Source organism: Brachyistius frenatus, unplaced genomic scaffold (genome assembly GCF_029030835.1).
Source record: "Brachyistius frenatus isolate BFR_SWC_R1_liver_20210118 unplaced genomic scaffold, ASM2903083v1 Contig_293, whole genome shotgun sequence".
In the NCBI taxonomy this organism is placed as follows: domain Eukaryota; kingdom Metazoa; phylum Chordata; class Actinopteri; family Embiotocidae; genus Brachyistius; species Brachyistius frenatus.
The window spans coordinates 390,472-406,612 of NW_027210892.1; the positions used below are offsets into that span (position 1 = coordinate 390,472).

The following is a 16,141-nucleotide window of genomic DNA, read 5'->3' on the forward strand; positions in this document are numbered from 1 at the left end:
CTGTTAACGGATGCTCCGCCCACCTCTGATCCTGGTTCTGTTAACAGATGCTCCGCCCACCTCTGAGCCCGGTTCTGTTAACGGATGCTCCGCCCACCTCTGAGTCTGGTTCTGTTAACAGATGCAATTGTTGAATTATTGAATTGTTGAATTGTTGAATTATTGAATTGTTGAATTGTTGAATTGTTAAATTATTGAATTATTGAATTGTTGAATTACTGAATTGTTGAATTGTTGAATTATTGAATTGTTGAATTATTGAATTATTGAATTGTTGAATTATTGAATTGTTGAATTATTGAATTATTGAATTGTTGAATTACTGAATTGTTGAATTGTCGAATTATTGAATTGTTGAATTGTTGAATTGTTGAATTATTGAATTATTGAATTGTTGAATTGTTGAATTATTGGGTTTCTCTGTATAATATTGTAAAGTCTTGCTGTAAGGACTTTAATGTGTTAAGTGCCATGAAATAACCTTTGTTGTGATTTGGCGCTATAGAAATAAAGTTGAATTGAATTGAATTGAATATAACGAGCTGAATTGTGTGATTGCTGATCTTTTGATCAGATATTTAAACATTTTAATGACAAAAAGTATTTATGGATGAATTGATAGGAGAAAACAAAAAAGGTAACGCGTGCATTCAAACCCTAAAGGTCCACATGGGATTTACTGAACAGCAAAAAGGAGAATATCTACTGACTTAAGTGTAAAGTTAAGTAGAGTAAGAACAGGACTTCCGGTTAACCCACCAAAGTAAAAGCCCTTATTTAAACTGTCACGTTGTCTGATTAAATAATATTGACATGGCTTGTTCACGGAGGATTATAGGTCTTTGGGACACGAGGAACACATTGTGGATCTTTTTTTACGCTTTAATATAAACGTAGTTTCCGGTTCGGTCGGGGCTTCCGTCGGCGAGCTGGACAGCTGCTGCAGTCGGTCGAAAGGAAACCGGGTCCGTGAGTGTCATTCATCATCACATTGACTTTACCGTTGATTTTAAATGACGTTACACGTTGAAAATATATACAGGTTGCACTCTCGTTGTTGTCATGCGTGCTGAGGACGTTTGTTTACCTTTTTTGTGAATGTTTGACTTGTTCACGTGTGAGCCAGCAGCTAGCTCGCTAATGTTAGCTTGTTTGGGCTGGCCCGGAGGCTCGTCTGAGACGGAAGATGCCGTCCGGCCATGTGGAGGTCACACTGGCCTGTTGTGAACAACGTACTGGCGCTCAGTAAGATGCTACAGAGAGCAGACAATTAAAACAAGGTTATCCAGCCTGTCGTGTCGATTCTATTTCCCTGGTGTTGAGAGTCGTGACGCCAAACTCCGTTAGAAAATTGCAATATTTAAAGCTGGTTTGCTTCTGCTCAAACACAGCGACGTGATTGAAGTCTCTGGACGTAGTTGAAGGAAAACTGTGTCATTGGGTTTAAATTCGGCTCTGCTTTGGTACCATATACACCACCGGAACCAGCTGTTACACCCTGAAATACAGCAGCGGGCCATTTACCAGTTTGACTGTTTCAATGACACGAGCTGCTGCTGAACGGATTGTACTGAATACCAAAATGATCTGAACCCCTAAAGCAAATATAGAAAAATCACATTTTATGTTTGGTGATATTTGTACGTCTTCCAGACAGACACACTTCATAGAACTGCACTTTTTAGAATCATGGTTCGGTTCTGATCCGGTACTGCCAGGCCTGCCGAAGGTTGGTGTGTATTCTTCCCACAGTGAGGTCCTGTTTGAAACTGGTACATGATCAGTGATGAAAATGCTCATCAAAGTGAAGTTGCTGTGACTTGAAATGCTGAAACTTTCTTCCCCCCTTCTGCCTGTCTGTCAGTAGTCTTGAACTTGGATGTAAACAAAATAAATCTGAGCCGGGACTGGAGAAGATTTTGTGTCTTATTGTCACGATTCTTCCGAGATGGACGTTGGAGTGTCCAAGTCCCGTGTGTTTCTCAACTACAGCCCCAGAGCCCTCTTCTCCCAGTGAGCCACGCATCTGCATGGTGGTGCCGTGTGCTCCTCCCCGGCCCGGCCCGGTCCGGTCCTGATGCTGTTCACTGCGGGTCGCCTCCAGCGCATTCTGTGTTTAAAAGTCTCGAAGAATTGGATGCAAGTGTTCAGTGACAGATGAAATGTCTGGAGGTGGCCCGGCGACAGTAAACGGTACTCAGTGTGTGCAGCTGCTTCATTTCCTGCAGTCGGCGTGAAGGCCGCAGCAGTTTGGCTTTATGAGAAGCGCCGTGTGTGTGTGTGTGTGTGTGTGTGTGTGTGTGTGTGTGTGTGTGTGTGTGTGTGACTGCTTGTGCACGTTTTTGTTTGGGGGGGGGTGGCAATGGTTTTGGCTGGTGATGTAGTCTGAGATAGTCAAAGGCTACATTAGAATAATCTTCTGCAGTGGTTCTCAAAATGATAAAAGTGATAAACAGCTACCGCCTGCCATAATTTAGTCAAATCAGTCCCTCCAGGAAATCTTGCGATCGCAATAATTGATGCATCGTCAAACAAACTCTACAATATTTGTGGGAGCTTGCAAAAACTGTTTTTTTTTTTTAAACATCGTCATCAGAATCTGTGCTGAAAGTAATGGCGGCATAAAATAAGTCTTTTCAAACAAAACTCAATCAGAAAGTCTCTGCTCCTGTTTTCATCACCAAATAGAACAAGAGGAGAAACAGGAAGTGAAATGTGTTCTTCACATTAAAATGATGATTACATGTTTGTGATCAAAGGAAGTGATTCCATATTACTGGATGTTAAATGAGTTTTGTCCACACGTCCAGTTGTCAGAGACGTCTCTTTGTTTGTTTCATCCAGCAGGTCTATGTGTTGAATGAACATGAATTAAACAGCATCTAAAGCTCTTATTTTGAAAGGCTGATGTAGTCCTTGTTTCTATATTCCAGTCACAGACGCTCTGTTCTGGAAACATACGCAGCTTTTAGGACCTTTTAGAAGCTTTTAGGAACTTTTATCTCCACGGTTCTCCAAGTTCAATAAACAAATAAAAAAGATTAGAACTCAAATATTTCTGTGATGTGCAGCAGGGTTATTATCACAGGAAGTGATTATAGATGTATTCCTTTATCAGATAGTGCTTTAAAAATATTGCATTTTTGCTTTTTTTACTTGCAATTTTTTCCAATTTCTGCAATTTTACACAAAAACTCACTTAAAACTGCAAATTTCAAGAAAATCCACCGCAAAATTATATATTTTTGATCAACAAAACAACTCTGAGAAATTCTGGAGGGACTGACAAGTGGAAATAATTGTGGAGTATTTGAGCATCACTACTGTTACAACGATCATAAACTCACCACAAGGTCCATTTAGTAGCTTTTCTGGGGCTTTCAGTTATGTCACATGATCTTCATCAGCGTGTGAAGATGCTTATTTTGAAGATGGTTTCTCAGCTGCTGTCTTCAGCTTCAAGAATGACCTGCGACCTTCAGCAACATCTTTAACTGTGTGTTGGACTGGAGTCAGAACCGCTAACAATTGGTCCTTGTGGTGTTTCTCCTGTTTCTGAGGTCCAGAATGACCTTTGAACCTCAGCTATAAGATAACTCAACTCAATGACCACTTACTCGATGTTTCCACTGGGAGACGTGCTTGAAGGCCACGAATGAAAAACGCTGTTTGGGGCATAAAACGACTATTTCCAAGTTCCAAGTGAATGACGGATGTTTGAGAACACCTGACCTGTTTGACCTCAGGCTGGCTAACGCTTTCATTTTTGTGCTGCATGACTGTACAGCTGCGTATCGACACCTTCTGCATCGCCGCGAAGGTCATTTCTGCATTAAAAAAAATAAAAATAAAAGCACCAAGAGTTCCTGAGTTGTTGTAAAGAGGTTTTAATGCCGTGGAGCTGATGGACAGCTGTGGAGGAGGTGCAGCTGAGAGCAGACGTGTGTCATGTGTGTTTCAGGTGGAGCATCCCGCTGGGTGCACGGCGTATCATGGAGGCCGTGAAAGAGGGTCAGAAGAGCAGCCTGAGCTCGGTGAAGATAGCGGCTCTGGCGGCGGGTCTGTCTGTCGGGGCCACGGTGGGCTACATGGTCTACCGCCACATCAGCAGCACCAACACCAGTAACTGCCAATCAAAACACACGTTTACAGGTTCAATTAGTGTCGACATGACCAACTACATCTGTTATATTCATCTCTATACATGTGTGCTGCTAACAGGTCAGAGGTCAAACATGGAGGTGTCCAAGATGACTCTTCCTGTGGAAGTCTACCGCAACATTTCCAGATACCAGGCCACCTTTTTGGATGTGGTGAGTAGTTCAGAAACAGATCTGAGGTATATGTTTCACTGTCCAAGTACAAACATGCAAAACTCTTACATACATGTTTGACAAGACATGAATTTTAAGTCAACTGTGAATAATCACATTAATCTGAAAACATTCATGAGTGAATTTCACACTTCATAAACGCAAGCTGGTCCAGTATGAGCCGACTCAGGTCATAGCAATAATGGAGGTTTAATCTTTGCTAGTTCGGAGCGGTTTGGAGCAGGAAGTGACCATATTAGGATGAGCTGGGGGAGGAGCCAGCGGTGGATCTGACTGATCTGATTAGAAACCTGACGATACTACGTCCCGCCCACCGATAGCTGTAACCTGACTGCACCACAAACCTGTCAATCAAACAGACACGCCCCCAAAAACACATCTTTTTGAGGTTTTTTTCTAATGAATGAGGGATTATTTTCAGATGGACCTCCAGAAAACTAATAAGAAGGAGTGACTTTTAGCGAATAAAATAAATAAAGCTGAGTCTGTGTTATTTGTAGGCCGTCCTGACTTCCTCCTCCGTTCTCACTTTTATTTTTATCTGCATTCTATTTTCTGTTGCATCAAAAAGACCCATTTTCAGTCTAATTTTAACATGAAGAAAATTATTTCCTGTCGTCTCTCTTTCAGGTGACCCAGAAGTCTGGCGCTCATGTGAGAGTCCTGTCCGACTCGGGAGATTCTGGATGTAAGAAGTCCGTCTGCTTCCTGCTGCAGGGCTCCAAGGAGCAGGTGCTGCTGGCCCGCTGCGTCCTGGAGAACCTGGTGACGGACTGCGAGCCGGTGTCGGAGGTTCTGGAGGTTCCTCAGACCTCCTTTGGACGAATAATAGGTAGACTGATTCAGAGAACTTCTTCATTTGCTTTTAACACAAAGCAAAAGATTCATGTTGTTGTTGTTTTTTTACTCACATTGCTGAAACTATTTTTGTATTCTTTCCATCAGCCTGCAGCCGTTTACATGTTAAAAGCTGCAGTAATTAATTATATATATGAACAGTGTATCTCTTCATTATTTATTATTTATTATTTATTTAACAACAAGAGAAGGTTTCATTTTTACTTCCGATTATCATCACAAAGTCTTCTCGTGTTATTCTGAGCTGCAGTGATGGAGTAGGAATAAAAAGCATCGACACTCAGGCTGCCATATCACATCGTTCAGGATAATTCTCGTATCATTTTTCAGAAAATATAAAAAATTCATATCGCGATAAAAGCATTTTTCCGACCTGTTGACGTAATGACGTCATACGTTTGCAGCTCATCGAGCTTCAAGCTGAGAGCTGCTGTTTTCTACAGGTGTTCAGATCAGTGTGAGTTTAATTGACGGACGCTCTATTCCTCTGTTTCACCCCGGGAGGCTCTGCCCCCTTCACACACACAGACGCTCGGGTGGACGAGTCGACTCGTTACGAAATGAAAGGGCAACAACAGCTCAAAACGACGTCCTTATCGGTCAGTCGTGGACGTATTCTGTGCTCTGACTCGTCTGTGACTCGTCTCCTACGACTGCTCTGATTCCTGCTGCACACACTCAGCTTTACAAAAACCTCACAAATACACAAAGTTCATAAAGCTGCTCGCAGTCGTTTCTGGAAACAAACTCCGACTGGAGGAAACATTTTTGTTACCAGATGAATCCACTGAGTGTTTCTGGCTGCAGGACGGTGTGTGAGTCAAAATAAACTAGTGTGTGTTCACAACGCTGCGGCTTATTAATGTCACAGACAACGATCAGATACAACAGCACTGACAGTAGTTTGATCTGCACAGAAATACAGAATAGAGGCCTATTGAAAAGTAACAGTGCATGTATCCACCCCTGTGTGTGTGTGTGTGTGTGTGTGTGTGTGTGTGTGTGTGTGTGTGTGTGTGTGTGTGTGTGTGTGTGTGTGTGTGTGTGTGTGTGTGTGTGTGTGTGTGTGTGTGTGTGTGTGTGTGTGTGTGTGTGTGTGCTGCAGGTCGCGGTGGAGAGAGTTTGAAACTGATCACCAGGACCACTGGGGCCAAAGTGGCCTGCTCCAAAGAGAAGGTGCTCGTCCCGGGGTCAAAGGGCAACGTGGCGATCACAGGCACCCGACAGGAAGTGAAGCAGGCCAAGGTGAAGCAGGATGATCTCCCTGTGGGCGGTCCTCTTATCCAGAGAGAGTGATTGTAACTCCTCGTGGTCTATGTGCAGGAGCTGATTCTAGAAAAGGTCCGAGAGGACATGATGGTGAGGACGAAGATCTGCCAGTCATCCTCCCAGAGACAGAAACGGGGCCACACAGCTGTCAATCACAAGCCGGATAGCACGGAGACTGAACCCCCGCTGGGACTGAACAACAACGGCCCCGTCTCCCAGACGGACAAGAACGGACTCGTCCACGCCAATGGGATCACCGGAGAGCCGGAGACGATCTTAGACAAGACGGAGGAGCTGAAGATCAGCCACAGCGACGGGAAGGAGGAGGAAGAGGAGAGCATCTCCACGGAGTCGCTGTCTGAGATGTCCAAGTTTGAAAGTTAGTTCACGTCCTCTTCACTTCCTCCTGCGTCTCTGAGCTGTCAGGTCATATCTAATCTGTGTTTGTGTTCCAGTTCCCAGCCCGGACCTGAGCTTCCAGCCCGATGAACACCTCGAGGTTTACGTCTCTGCCTCGGAGAACCCGAACCACTTCTGGATCCAGATCCTGGGGGTCCGCTCGCTGCAGCTGGACAAACTGACGGGGGAGATGACCCGCTTCTACAACAGTGGAAACCCCACGGTGAGGATGTGTCCTGCTGTCTTCATGTTTCTGTCGTACCAGGAGACACTCTAGGACAAAATGGGTGTTTTAAAAAAAGGGGTGTGAGGCAGAAACAACGTGTGGATGAGAGGTACCGCTGCATGTCAACCAACCATCATCCATCAGTGATGTCATCAACCATCATCCATCAGTGATGTCATCATCCATCAGTGATGTCATCAACCATCCACCATCAGTGATGTCATCGTTAGTTTGTGAACGTTATGAATCCTCCAGTTCAGATTCTGTCCGTCACCATCTTTACTAGTTCGGAGCGGTTTGGAGCAGGAAGTGACCATATTTGGACGAGCTGGGGGAGGAGCCAGCGGTGGATCTGACCGATCTGATTGGAAACCTGACGATACTACGTCCCGCCCACCGCTAGCTGTAACCTGACTGCACCGCAGGCCTGTCAATCAAACAGACACGCCCCCAAAACCAGGTCTTCTTGAATCTTCTTTTCTAATGAATGAGGGATTATTTTCAGATGGACCTCCAGAAAACTAAGAAGAAGGAGTGACTTTAGCTAACAACACCGAGATAACTGATGGACACATTTTATTCACTTTGGATTTGATGAGAGAAGTTGAATGGGAGTCTATGGAGCCGGAGGCTTTTTGGAGCCGACCTCTAGTGGCACTCGCTGGTATTGCAGCTGAAGACACTTCTGGATCGGAACCATTTTACAGACCTGAAGATACAAACTCTTTTATATCCAGTCTGTGGTGCCAACACAACAGGAAGTCAGTTATTGCATTTTGGCTGCGGACTGCTCACCTGGATTAAGGCTCCTGATCGCCCAACTGCCACCTGACATACTATCAGACTCAGTTTAACTCACATTGGTTTACAACTTGTTTGTCTTTGATGTCCATCGTAAATATATATCCTTAAATCTAATCATAGAAACTCATCCAAAAAAAAGACAAACAAATAATGAGTTTAAGGAAATTTAGTAACAGCTAACTCAGAAAATCCAGAGCAACATCGTGCTTTCTGTTGAACTCTCCCAAAGCCTCTAGAATACAGAAACTGAAGTTCAAAAACTCATTAATCGTAATTGCCGCACTGATAAAGGGAAGAAGAATACAAACTCTGTAATATTAACTTTGTTTATGTTGCATCTATCAATGTATTTCTTTTGTCATTGTGAAGATCCAGAATGTTCCTTCATGGTTCCTGACTTCTTCCTCTCTTTTCTCTGTGCATTCACATGCAGGTCTGCGCATCTGTCACATCTGTCCTGTGTTGAAAATGTTTTGAACACCGCTGGTTTTGTGGTTCTGTAGGAGCAGCGGGTGGAGACCATCGTGGTGGGGGACATAGTGGCGGCTCCGTACCTGGACCACAGCACGTGGAACCGGGCCCAGGTGCTGGGAGTCCTGGGCTCCGGACTGGTGGACCTTTACTACGTTGACTTTGGGGACAACGGGGAGCTGCCCAGAGACGGTCTCCGCCGCATGAGGTAAAGAAGACATGACTGATGATAAGTAATATAAGTTAATAGTAAAAGTATATGATGACGATCCAGTCAGTCACAGTAGATCAGATTTGAGTAGGTTTCTGTTGTATTGTTGTATTGCGCTGAATCCACTCACACACCAATCTGAATGTTAAAGCAGCTTAGAAACAGTACTTGGACTGTATTTACAGCTCGGTTCAGACCGAAGATTCACGACGAGACGAACTGTTCAGAACATTGCAGGAGAACTGTCAGCGGTGTGAACTGTCCCGTCTCAGCCACAGACTGGACATAAAAGTACACAGAGATTCTGGATCTGAAAAATGAGGCATTAAGCTGCAATACCAGCGAGTGCCACTAGAGGTCGGCTCCAAAAAGCCTCCGGCTCCATAGACTCCCATTCAACTTCTCTCATCAAATCCAAAGTGAATAAAATGTGTCCATCAGTTATCTCGGTGTTGTTAGCTAAAGTCACTCCTTCTTCTTAGTTTTCTGGAGGTCCATCTGAAAATAATCCCTCATTCATTAGAAAAGAAGATTCAAGAAGACCTGTTTTTGTGGGCGTGTCCGTTTGATTGACAGGCCTGTGGTGCAGTCAGGTTACAGCTATCGGTGATAGATCTAACGCTGGCTCCTCCCCCATCTCGTCCAAATATGGTCACTTCCTGCTCCAAACCGCTCCGAACTAACAAAGATGGTGACGGACAGAATCTGAACTGGAGGATTCATAACGTTCACAAACCAATGATGACATCACTGATGGATGATGACATCACTGATGGTTGATGACATCACTGATGGCTGATGATTGATCTCAGCTTGACTCAAACCAGCTGACGATGTCGCTGCAACTCAGCTTGAGCCACAAGTAGTCAGTTTTAGAACATAACAGTTAGTGTTTTTTCTGCGACACCAACTCCTGCAAACAGCTCCAGAAAATGAAGCGGATAAAACTAATTCTCAACCCTCAACTAAAAATGAAGCTATTCAACCTATAATGTGACTTTTATATATGAATGAGCGGCCATGACATTCAAACCAGACGAGTTCTCATCCTGCTGATTGATCCTCTCACCAGCAGGTAAATCTCTGTATGTTAAGGATGTCTTGACAACAGAAATGTGCTAGCTGGTCCCTCTGAACTTCTACAGCTCTCCAGACCAGTTTGGATTTTTCTATGGTGGCGGAGCATTTCTTCTGGAAAACAATGATACTAATAATCTGCCCAGGTAGAATAAATAACAAGGAAAAACATTAATGTTACAGTAAAGTGGCATTTAGTCTGTGTTTCAAGTATTTAAATCAAACAACACTGAATTGTAAAAATGATCCAGTTCCCTGCTTCATATGAGTTTCAGTTGTTTGTTCTGATTCTCTGAAAAGCAGCAGTTTGGTTCCGTGTGTCTCTCCTGTCTATAACTTGTCCCCGATCATCGGCTCAAACACTGAAAGTCCTTCATGTCCCAGCAGACCTGCTCCTGCTGCTGCTATTCTGCATGTTGGTGTTATTGTCCCACATCTCCAGCACCTACCAGACCTTCTGGACCATAAAGAACAAATACAGAATTTGGCATCGACTTCGTTCCGAAGTAACAGTTCTCGTTAAATCCTCCCGAGTTTGCAGAGCCTTTAAATCTGGTGTCTGGTGAGACACTCTTTCACGGGCCAGACGGATGCATGCTGAGCGTGTTTTCAGGACAGAGCCTGAGCACCACAGCTTCTGTCAGATACTCTGTGCTTTCTTAGAATAATTCAAACATGCAGGTTTTCTGGACTGTTCAGATGTTATGGGACCGAATGAATGAAATTCAAACATAGAAAATCATTCTGCAGGAGTTATGGTGTCTTTTATTTCATTTTTCCACCGTTTTACAGCAGTGCTGACGGAGTAGACAAACTCCCACTGAAGTTGAAGTAGACGTACTTGCGGCTAATTGTAGTTATTGGATGGAAGTGGGAGTCTGCAGTGAGTCTTCCTCATCATGCCATGGCGTTGAACACACTGACGGAGGTTTTTCTGCTGTGCTGTTATGCTGCTGCTGAATGCATCTTTTTGTTGTGTAGCATGAGCTGAAAAAGGACACGGCTGACTTATTAACAGCTTTTGCATTTGCTGCATTAAACTTTCAGGAGCGACTTCCTCAGCTTACCTTTCCAAGCTATTGAGTGCAACTTAGCAGGCGTGAGGCCGAAAGGTAAAAAAACAACAACCAACCTTTATCTTAATGTTAACTTCATCACACAGACATTTACCTGATAATAAAGGTGAATTCTCCATTATTGTGAAGCCTCAACTGATTCTCTCCCAGTCAGTATGTTGTGATGTGAACTGTCCTGCTGCTCCTCAGGTGAAGTGTGGACTGAAGCAGCCCTGGACGACTTTGACCGGCTCACATACTGTGCGTCCTGGAGACCCCTGCAGGCCAAACTGTGCAGCTACTCTCACTCTGAGATCTCCTCGTGGCCCAACGTCAAGCTCTACGATAACAGTGAGGGAAAGGTGGGATGCTACACTGCTGATTTCTCTCTCATCTCTGTCTGTGTTTGGTTTGTTTACTCTTTGTCTCCTGTTTCTGTGCACTCATCTCATAAAATAAAACCTGTCTATCTTAGACGGTGGACATCGGCGAGGAGCTCATCCAGCTCGGTCACGCCGTCACCTTCCAGGAGGTGTTGAACGGGAGGACTGAGGGGGACAACCTGGGCTGTTTGCAGAGGATGTTGGTGAGTCACTGAAACACACCGAGTCTTCAAAAGCTTTGAACTTAGGTGATTTGTAGGATGACACCAGAGATTTGCATCTAAAGCCAGCAGCCCGTGCCTTTTATAATGTTTTTTTTTCTCTTGATTTTCATGGGAAACATTACTATTGATGGAAGTTTTTCTTGTCAGAGTAAAACCTTCAGAGACACTCTACCAGCTACTGAAACCTCAAATTCTTTTGAGGATATCTAGTAATCTGTCCATGTCATTTGGAGCAGGTCTGAATTAAATATGTATTCCAGTTTAGTACATTATCTGAGTGTTAGTAGTTTGATAAAATAATCTTAACTCAGGATCCACTGCGAGTTTATCCTGAAGATTCAGCTGCATCTCACTGTCATCATCTGCAGTTACAACTTGTGTAATGCAACATTTTATGAGCAGGAAATGGGTTGGACTGGTGAAGACATCCCTCAGGGTTTAGTTTAAAGGAAAAAAACAAAGAGAAACGAAGGACAGGGGGCGCTGTTCGCCCTGGGACTCTCGATGTGTGCCATGTGCGTTACCTGAGTCATGCCTCGTGTGTGTCGGCTCTAAATATGTCATGGTGATAATCTACCAGATGAAGGGCGCCATTATCCTGATGCTCTGTCCATCTCTACCTCTCCATAAAAACTGTGAAGGACAGGCCTCTAACATGAGTTGTAAATATCCTCCAATCACTGTCATTTCTTCTCCTGCAGGATGATGTCATCGGAGCATCATCAGAGCTCAGTCTCTCCTGCATCAGTTTATCAGGTGAGTAAAGAAACTGAACTGAGTAGTCAAGGTGGTGGGTGTGTTTACTTGGATGTGGATCTGACCTTTACACACACACACACACACACACACACACACACACACACACACACACACACACACACACACACACACACACACACACACACACACAGTGGGTGTTTATGCTCCCCTTCACCTGTAACTTTCCCAACCTGATGGTCCTACTTTCACTCCCACCTCACGCTGTGATTGGTTAGCTATTTGGAGGTGATAAAGATGCTGAGCGTTGCACTTCTCTGTCTTGCTCTCAACTATTTGTGGCACTAAAAAAAAAAAAAAAGTCCCCTAGGGGATTAATAAAGTATATACCTACCTACCTACCTAGTAATGTGTGCAACCCGGTCCAACACGTCCAAGCTCTGAAGATGTTTCATACCGTATCACGTCTCCCGCCGTGTGCTGAGATGTGTGGGGGGGAGACATGTCCTGAGATGTGTGGGGGGAGACATGTCCTGAGATGTGTGGGGGGGAGACATGTCCTGAAATGTGGGGGGGGAGACACACGCTGCTTCCTCTGCACTCACAGCTCACAGCTTTGCCCTCCGTAGTGATTCACATCACTGATTCATCGCCCACACTAACCCACACTAACCCACACCATCATCCACGCTGGTTCTGATGTCTCAGCTCACGACTTCACTCTCCCTCCTCCACTTCCTGTTTAAGTCAGTTGTGGGAATAAACCAGTGAGGAGATGATGTGAGCCAACGCTCTGCTGGAAGGTGGTGAAACACTGAGAACCAAATGTCCACTGTGAGTAGATCCACCGAACGTCAACCTGTCGGACTGTAAGCTCAGAGGAGGAGCTGCTTCAACGTCACCTCCACATCTGCCTGCTCACATTCGAGCCAGGACTCCACCTGAGTCTGGACGGATGTGATGTATGTGTGACGTGATGGCAGCTCACTGATATTATTTACCTGGATGGAAACAAATATCAGAGCACCACTTTAATGCTCGTGGTAGCTGAGAACGAAGTGATGCCACAAACAACAAATCATCCAGGAGCTGAGGCCTCATGTGGTCTCATTAAGAACATCTGACAATATTCACACATTTAAAGTTGAATTTGGTTTGATAGGTTGTCAAACATGCTTTCTCAGATTATGGAGTTTCTAAAGGAAATAACAGCTTTGTGATGTAAGAACTACATTAAAATAATGCAGGTCTGCCGCGAGTTATGGTGCAAGTTTACAAGTTTTATTATTTATGCATTTTATGCCCTTTATTAGAATAAATAGAAAGATTAAGGCCGAACAAAGGGAAAGAGGTGCGGCAGAGATTCCCAGCTGGACTCCAACCAGTGATGTTTATTTCATGGTCGGCATCTCAAACACTTTATAAACTCTTCCATTCGAACTGGAAATCAGTGGCTGGAAACAAACTGGTGCATCACGTCAGATTTTTTTGGTACTTGAGTTTCTAGTGCTGGAAATCAGAAACTTCTTCATTTAAAACTGCACTAATCAAAAGTATACAGAGCCTTTTAGCATCTTTTAGCTAATTGTTTTGGTGTCAAGGCCCACATCAAGGTTTCAGCCTGTAAAAAGCTCTGATGAAGTCGCTGTTTATCACCAGCTGCCCAGCAGAGCTGAAAGCAGACGCATATCGGACTTCATCAGGTGAACATGCTTCTCTGTGTCTTTGCTAACACTTAGGACATAGACACTTTTATACGGCCAGAATTTTTCAACGAGGATTTTCTGTCAAACCTTTTCACTGTGGTGCTTAAAAACAAAATCCACGTGTTTGAGATATAATAATTGTTGTTTTCTCCTTTTCAGAAGCCGCCTCAATCTCAGGAAGCGTCGATGATGCCGTAGAAGACGAGCTGCTCTGAGATCAGAGATAAATATCGAGGTATTGTCTCCGGGCTTGATGACTGAGTGAATCTGAATGTTACGGATGTTAAACCATCATGTCTGGTAAAATGACGACCGTCCGCTCCTCAGTGTTGCTTCAGACGTGATGAAGAGGAGGTTTCTTTGTCTGACCCGAACTCAACCGCATAAATCCTCATCGTGAAGCCTTACCTCCTTGACGAGCGTGCGACAGTTCTTCCAGCCATGTTCACTTTGTTGTTGTTCCTTCAGTGATGAACTCTTCCTGTTTTGCCTGTTCTCTGCTGTTCTGTTGTACCCAATGCTGCTTTGCTTACATGTGTTGTCACTTTAGTTTGTGTTCAAGAAATGAGGAGGGGAACAAAAACAGAATGCCAGTATTATTATTGAAAAGCACTGTGATAGAAGTCTGTGGATCCAGATGGCAGCTGCTTTATGGCTGATAATCTATTTTTTTTTCTCTATTTGTATGTATATAAAAATGTGATTGCTTACATATTGGGCTTCACCAGTTATTATATTTTGAGAATCAAAAACATAGTATGATAGAATGTGGGCCTCAGACTGTGTTCAATATGATAACGTGGCATCTGCTGTATCATCAGAAGAAAGTTTGTTTTCAGAGGTGTAATAGATTGTGCTATATTATAATAAAGGATTTATTTTATTTCACAAACATGGCTTGTGTCTTTTACTTTGAAATGCTTTTCATTCTATAAATTCAAATAAAATCATCAGCCATGTGGTAAAGTTAAAATCCTTCACTCCCACACTGAACTTTGAGGAGGTATTTTTGCAGCCTACGTTTGATATAAATCTTCACTGCTTAAATCAAACTGCTCTGCTTTGTAATCCGTTTAATTGATATAAGTGAGTTAAATGTAAAAGAAAGATTCCGTGGTGTTGTTTCATTGCCCTGTTGAAGTGGATCATTCATTCATTTCCTCTGCGGATCTCTGTTTTGGTTCTGCACGGTCCATGACCTCCACTCCGGACCGACCAATCACAGAAAAGTAGGTTACGCTCGCACATGCGCAGAAGCAGCAGAGTAATGTGTTGATATCCTGCTCGGTAGTACTCATTGAGACTTTGATATTTCAGACACATTCACCCCAGCGTCGGGGCTCCCTCTGCCTTGGGAAGAGCAGTGAACTATCACGTTCTCTATATGAGGGGCTGATGGAAGACACAAGGGATTTGGTGAGTGAGTTTGAAAGCTCTTCGGGCCGCGAGCCTCCGACTCCACAGGCTTAGCTTCGGCTAGCTTCGGCTAGCGCTCCTCCTTTGTTGTTATGTGTTTCTGGGAGCTAGCTAGCGCCTCAGCCAGCGTCCCGTTTCAGAGAACCCGAGGGTCGAAGGAGAACACGCTCATCGTGTTAGAACTACACGTGCATGGCTGCAGCTTTGCTCTGTAGATAAACATTGCGTCATGCTTTTGTAAATGAAAACGGGGGAAACTGGTTTCCGCTAGCTAGCTGTGCTAGTTAGCATCGGGAGCTATCTCAGAGAAGGCCGCCGCTTGTTCGAGCTCACTTCAGTCAGCTGGTCTGTTCCGGACTGGTTGGTTTTTGCTGGTAATGTCTTTGCTGGCAGGAAGATGTTTTCCTTCCACGGTGTTGCTCACTGAGGTAGAGTGGTGGGGCCGCCGGTGGGCCCGCCGGTGGGCCCGCCGGTGGGCCCACCTGTGGTGCTGAGGAGGAAGAGAGTAAACACGGATCCTCACCAGCTGCTCTTCACTTACTTTGAGCTTCTCTAAAGATCTTCACAAACATTTCTATCTGCCAACTTCCTCAGTAAGATGAATTATTCAGACACGGGAAAATATCTTCCACTGAAAGCTGACATTAATTTATTAAGGAAATAACAGAATTAAAAAACGGTCTTAATTTTGTTTTGAGACTAAAATGTGCGACGACGTTGATAAAGAATAAATAATAATTACCTGCTGGATTTCTGAGACTTGTGTGGTTGTGAACACCTTCGAGGAATGGGACTGATGGATTGACATGATAGCACTTTATACATCATATTATTATATATTACAGCACGGTGCTTCATTCACTTTATACATCATATTATTATATATTACAGCACGGTGCTTCATTCACTTTATACATCATATGATATATTACAGCACGGTGCTTCATTCACTTTATACATCATATTATATATTACAGCACGGTGCTTCATT

At 44.0% G+C, this 16,141-nt stretch overlaps 1 protein-coding gene across 4 annotated transcripts; it reads left to right on the forward strand.

The window, feature by feature from the left end:
- Positions 1–875: 875 nt before the first annotated feature.
- tdrkh (tudor and KH domain containing) lies at positions 876–14,626 on the forward strand. 4 transcript variants are annotated; one of them, XM_069722499.1, is made up of 14 exons: positions 979–2,013; positions 3,962–4,122; positions 4,222–4,313; positions 4,965–5,166; positions 6,298–6,437; positions 6,516–6,840; positions 6,917–7,083; positions 8,394–8,569; positions 10,697–10,761; positions 10,915–11,066; positions 11,180–11,290; positions 12,013–12,067; positions 13,894–13,969; positions 14,062–14,626. In XM_069722499.1, exons 1-13 carry the CDS (start codon positions 1,949–1,951, stop codon positions 13,947–13,949), a joined length of 1,767 nt encoding a protein of 588 aa, XP_069578600.1. In that variant the 5' UTR covers positions 979–1,948; the 3' UTR covers positions 13,950–13,969; positions 14,062–14,626. The 4 variants fall into 4 exon arrangements, with proteins under 4 accessions (XP_069578601.1, XP_069578602.1, XP_069578598.1 ...); XM_069722500.1 differs by lacking the exon at positions 979–2,013 and adding an exon at positions 876–969 and having other exon boundaries at positions 13,894–14,626; XM_069722501.1 differs by lacking the exon at positions 979–2,013 and adding an exon at positions 950–965 and having other exon boundaries at positions 13,894–14,626.
- The last annotated feature ends 1,515 nt before the right edge of the window (positions 14,627–16,141 follow it).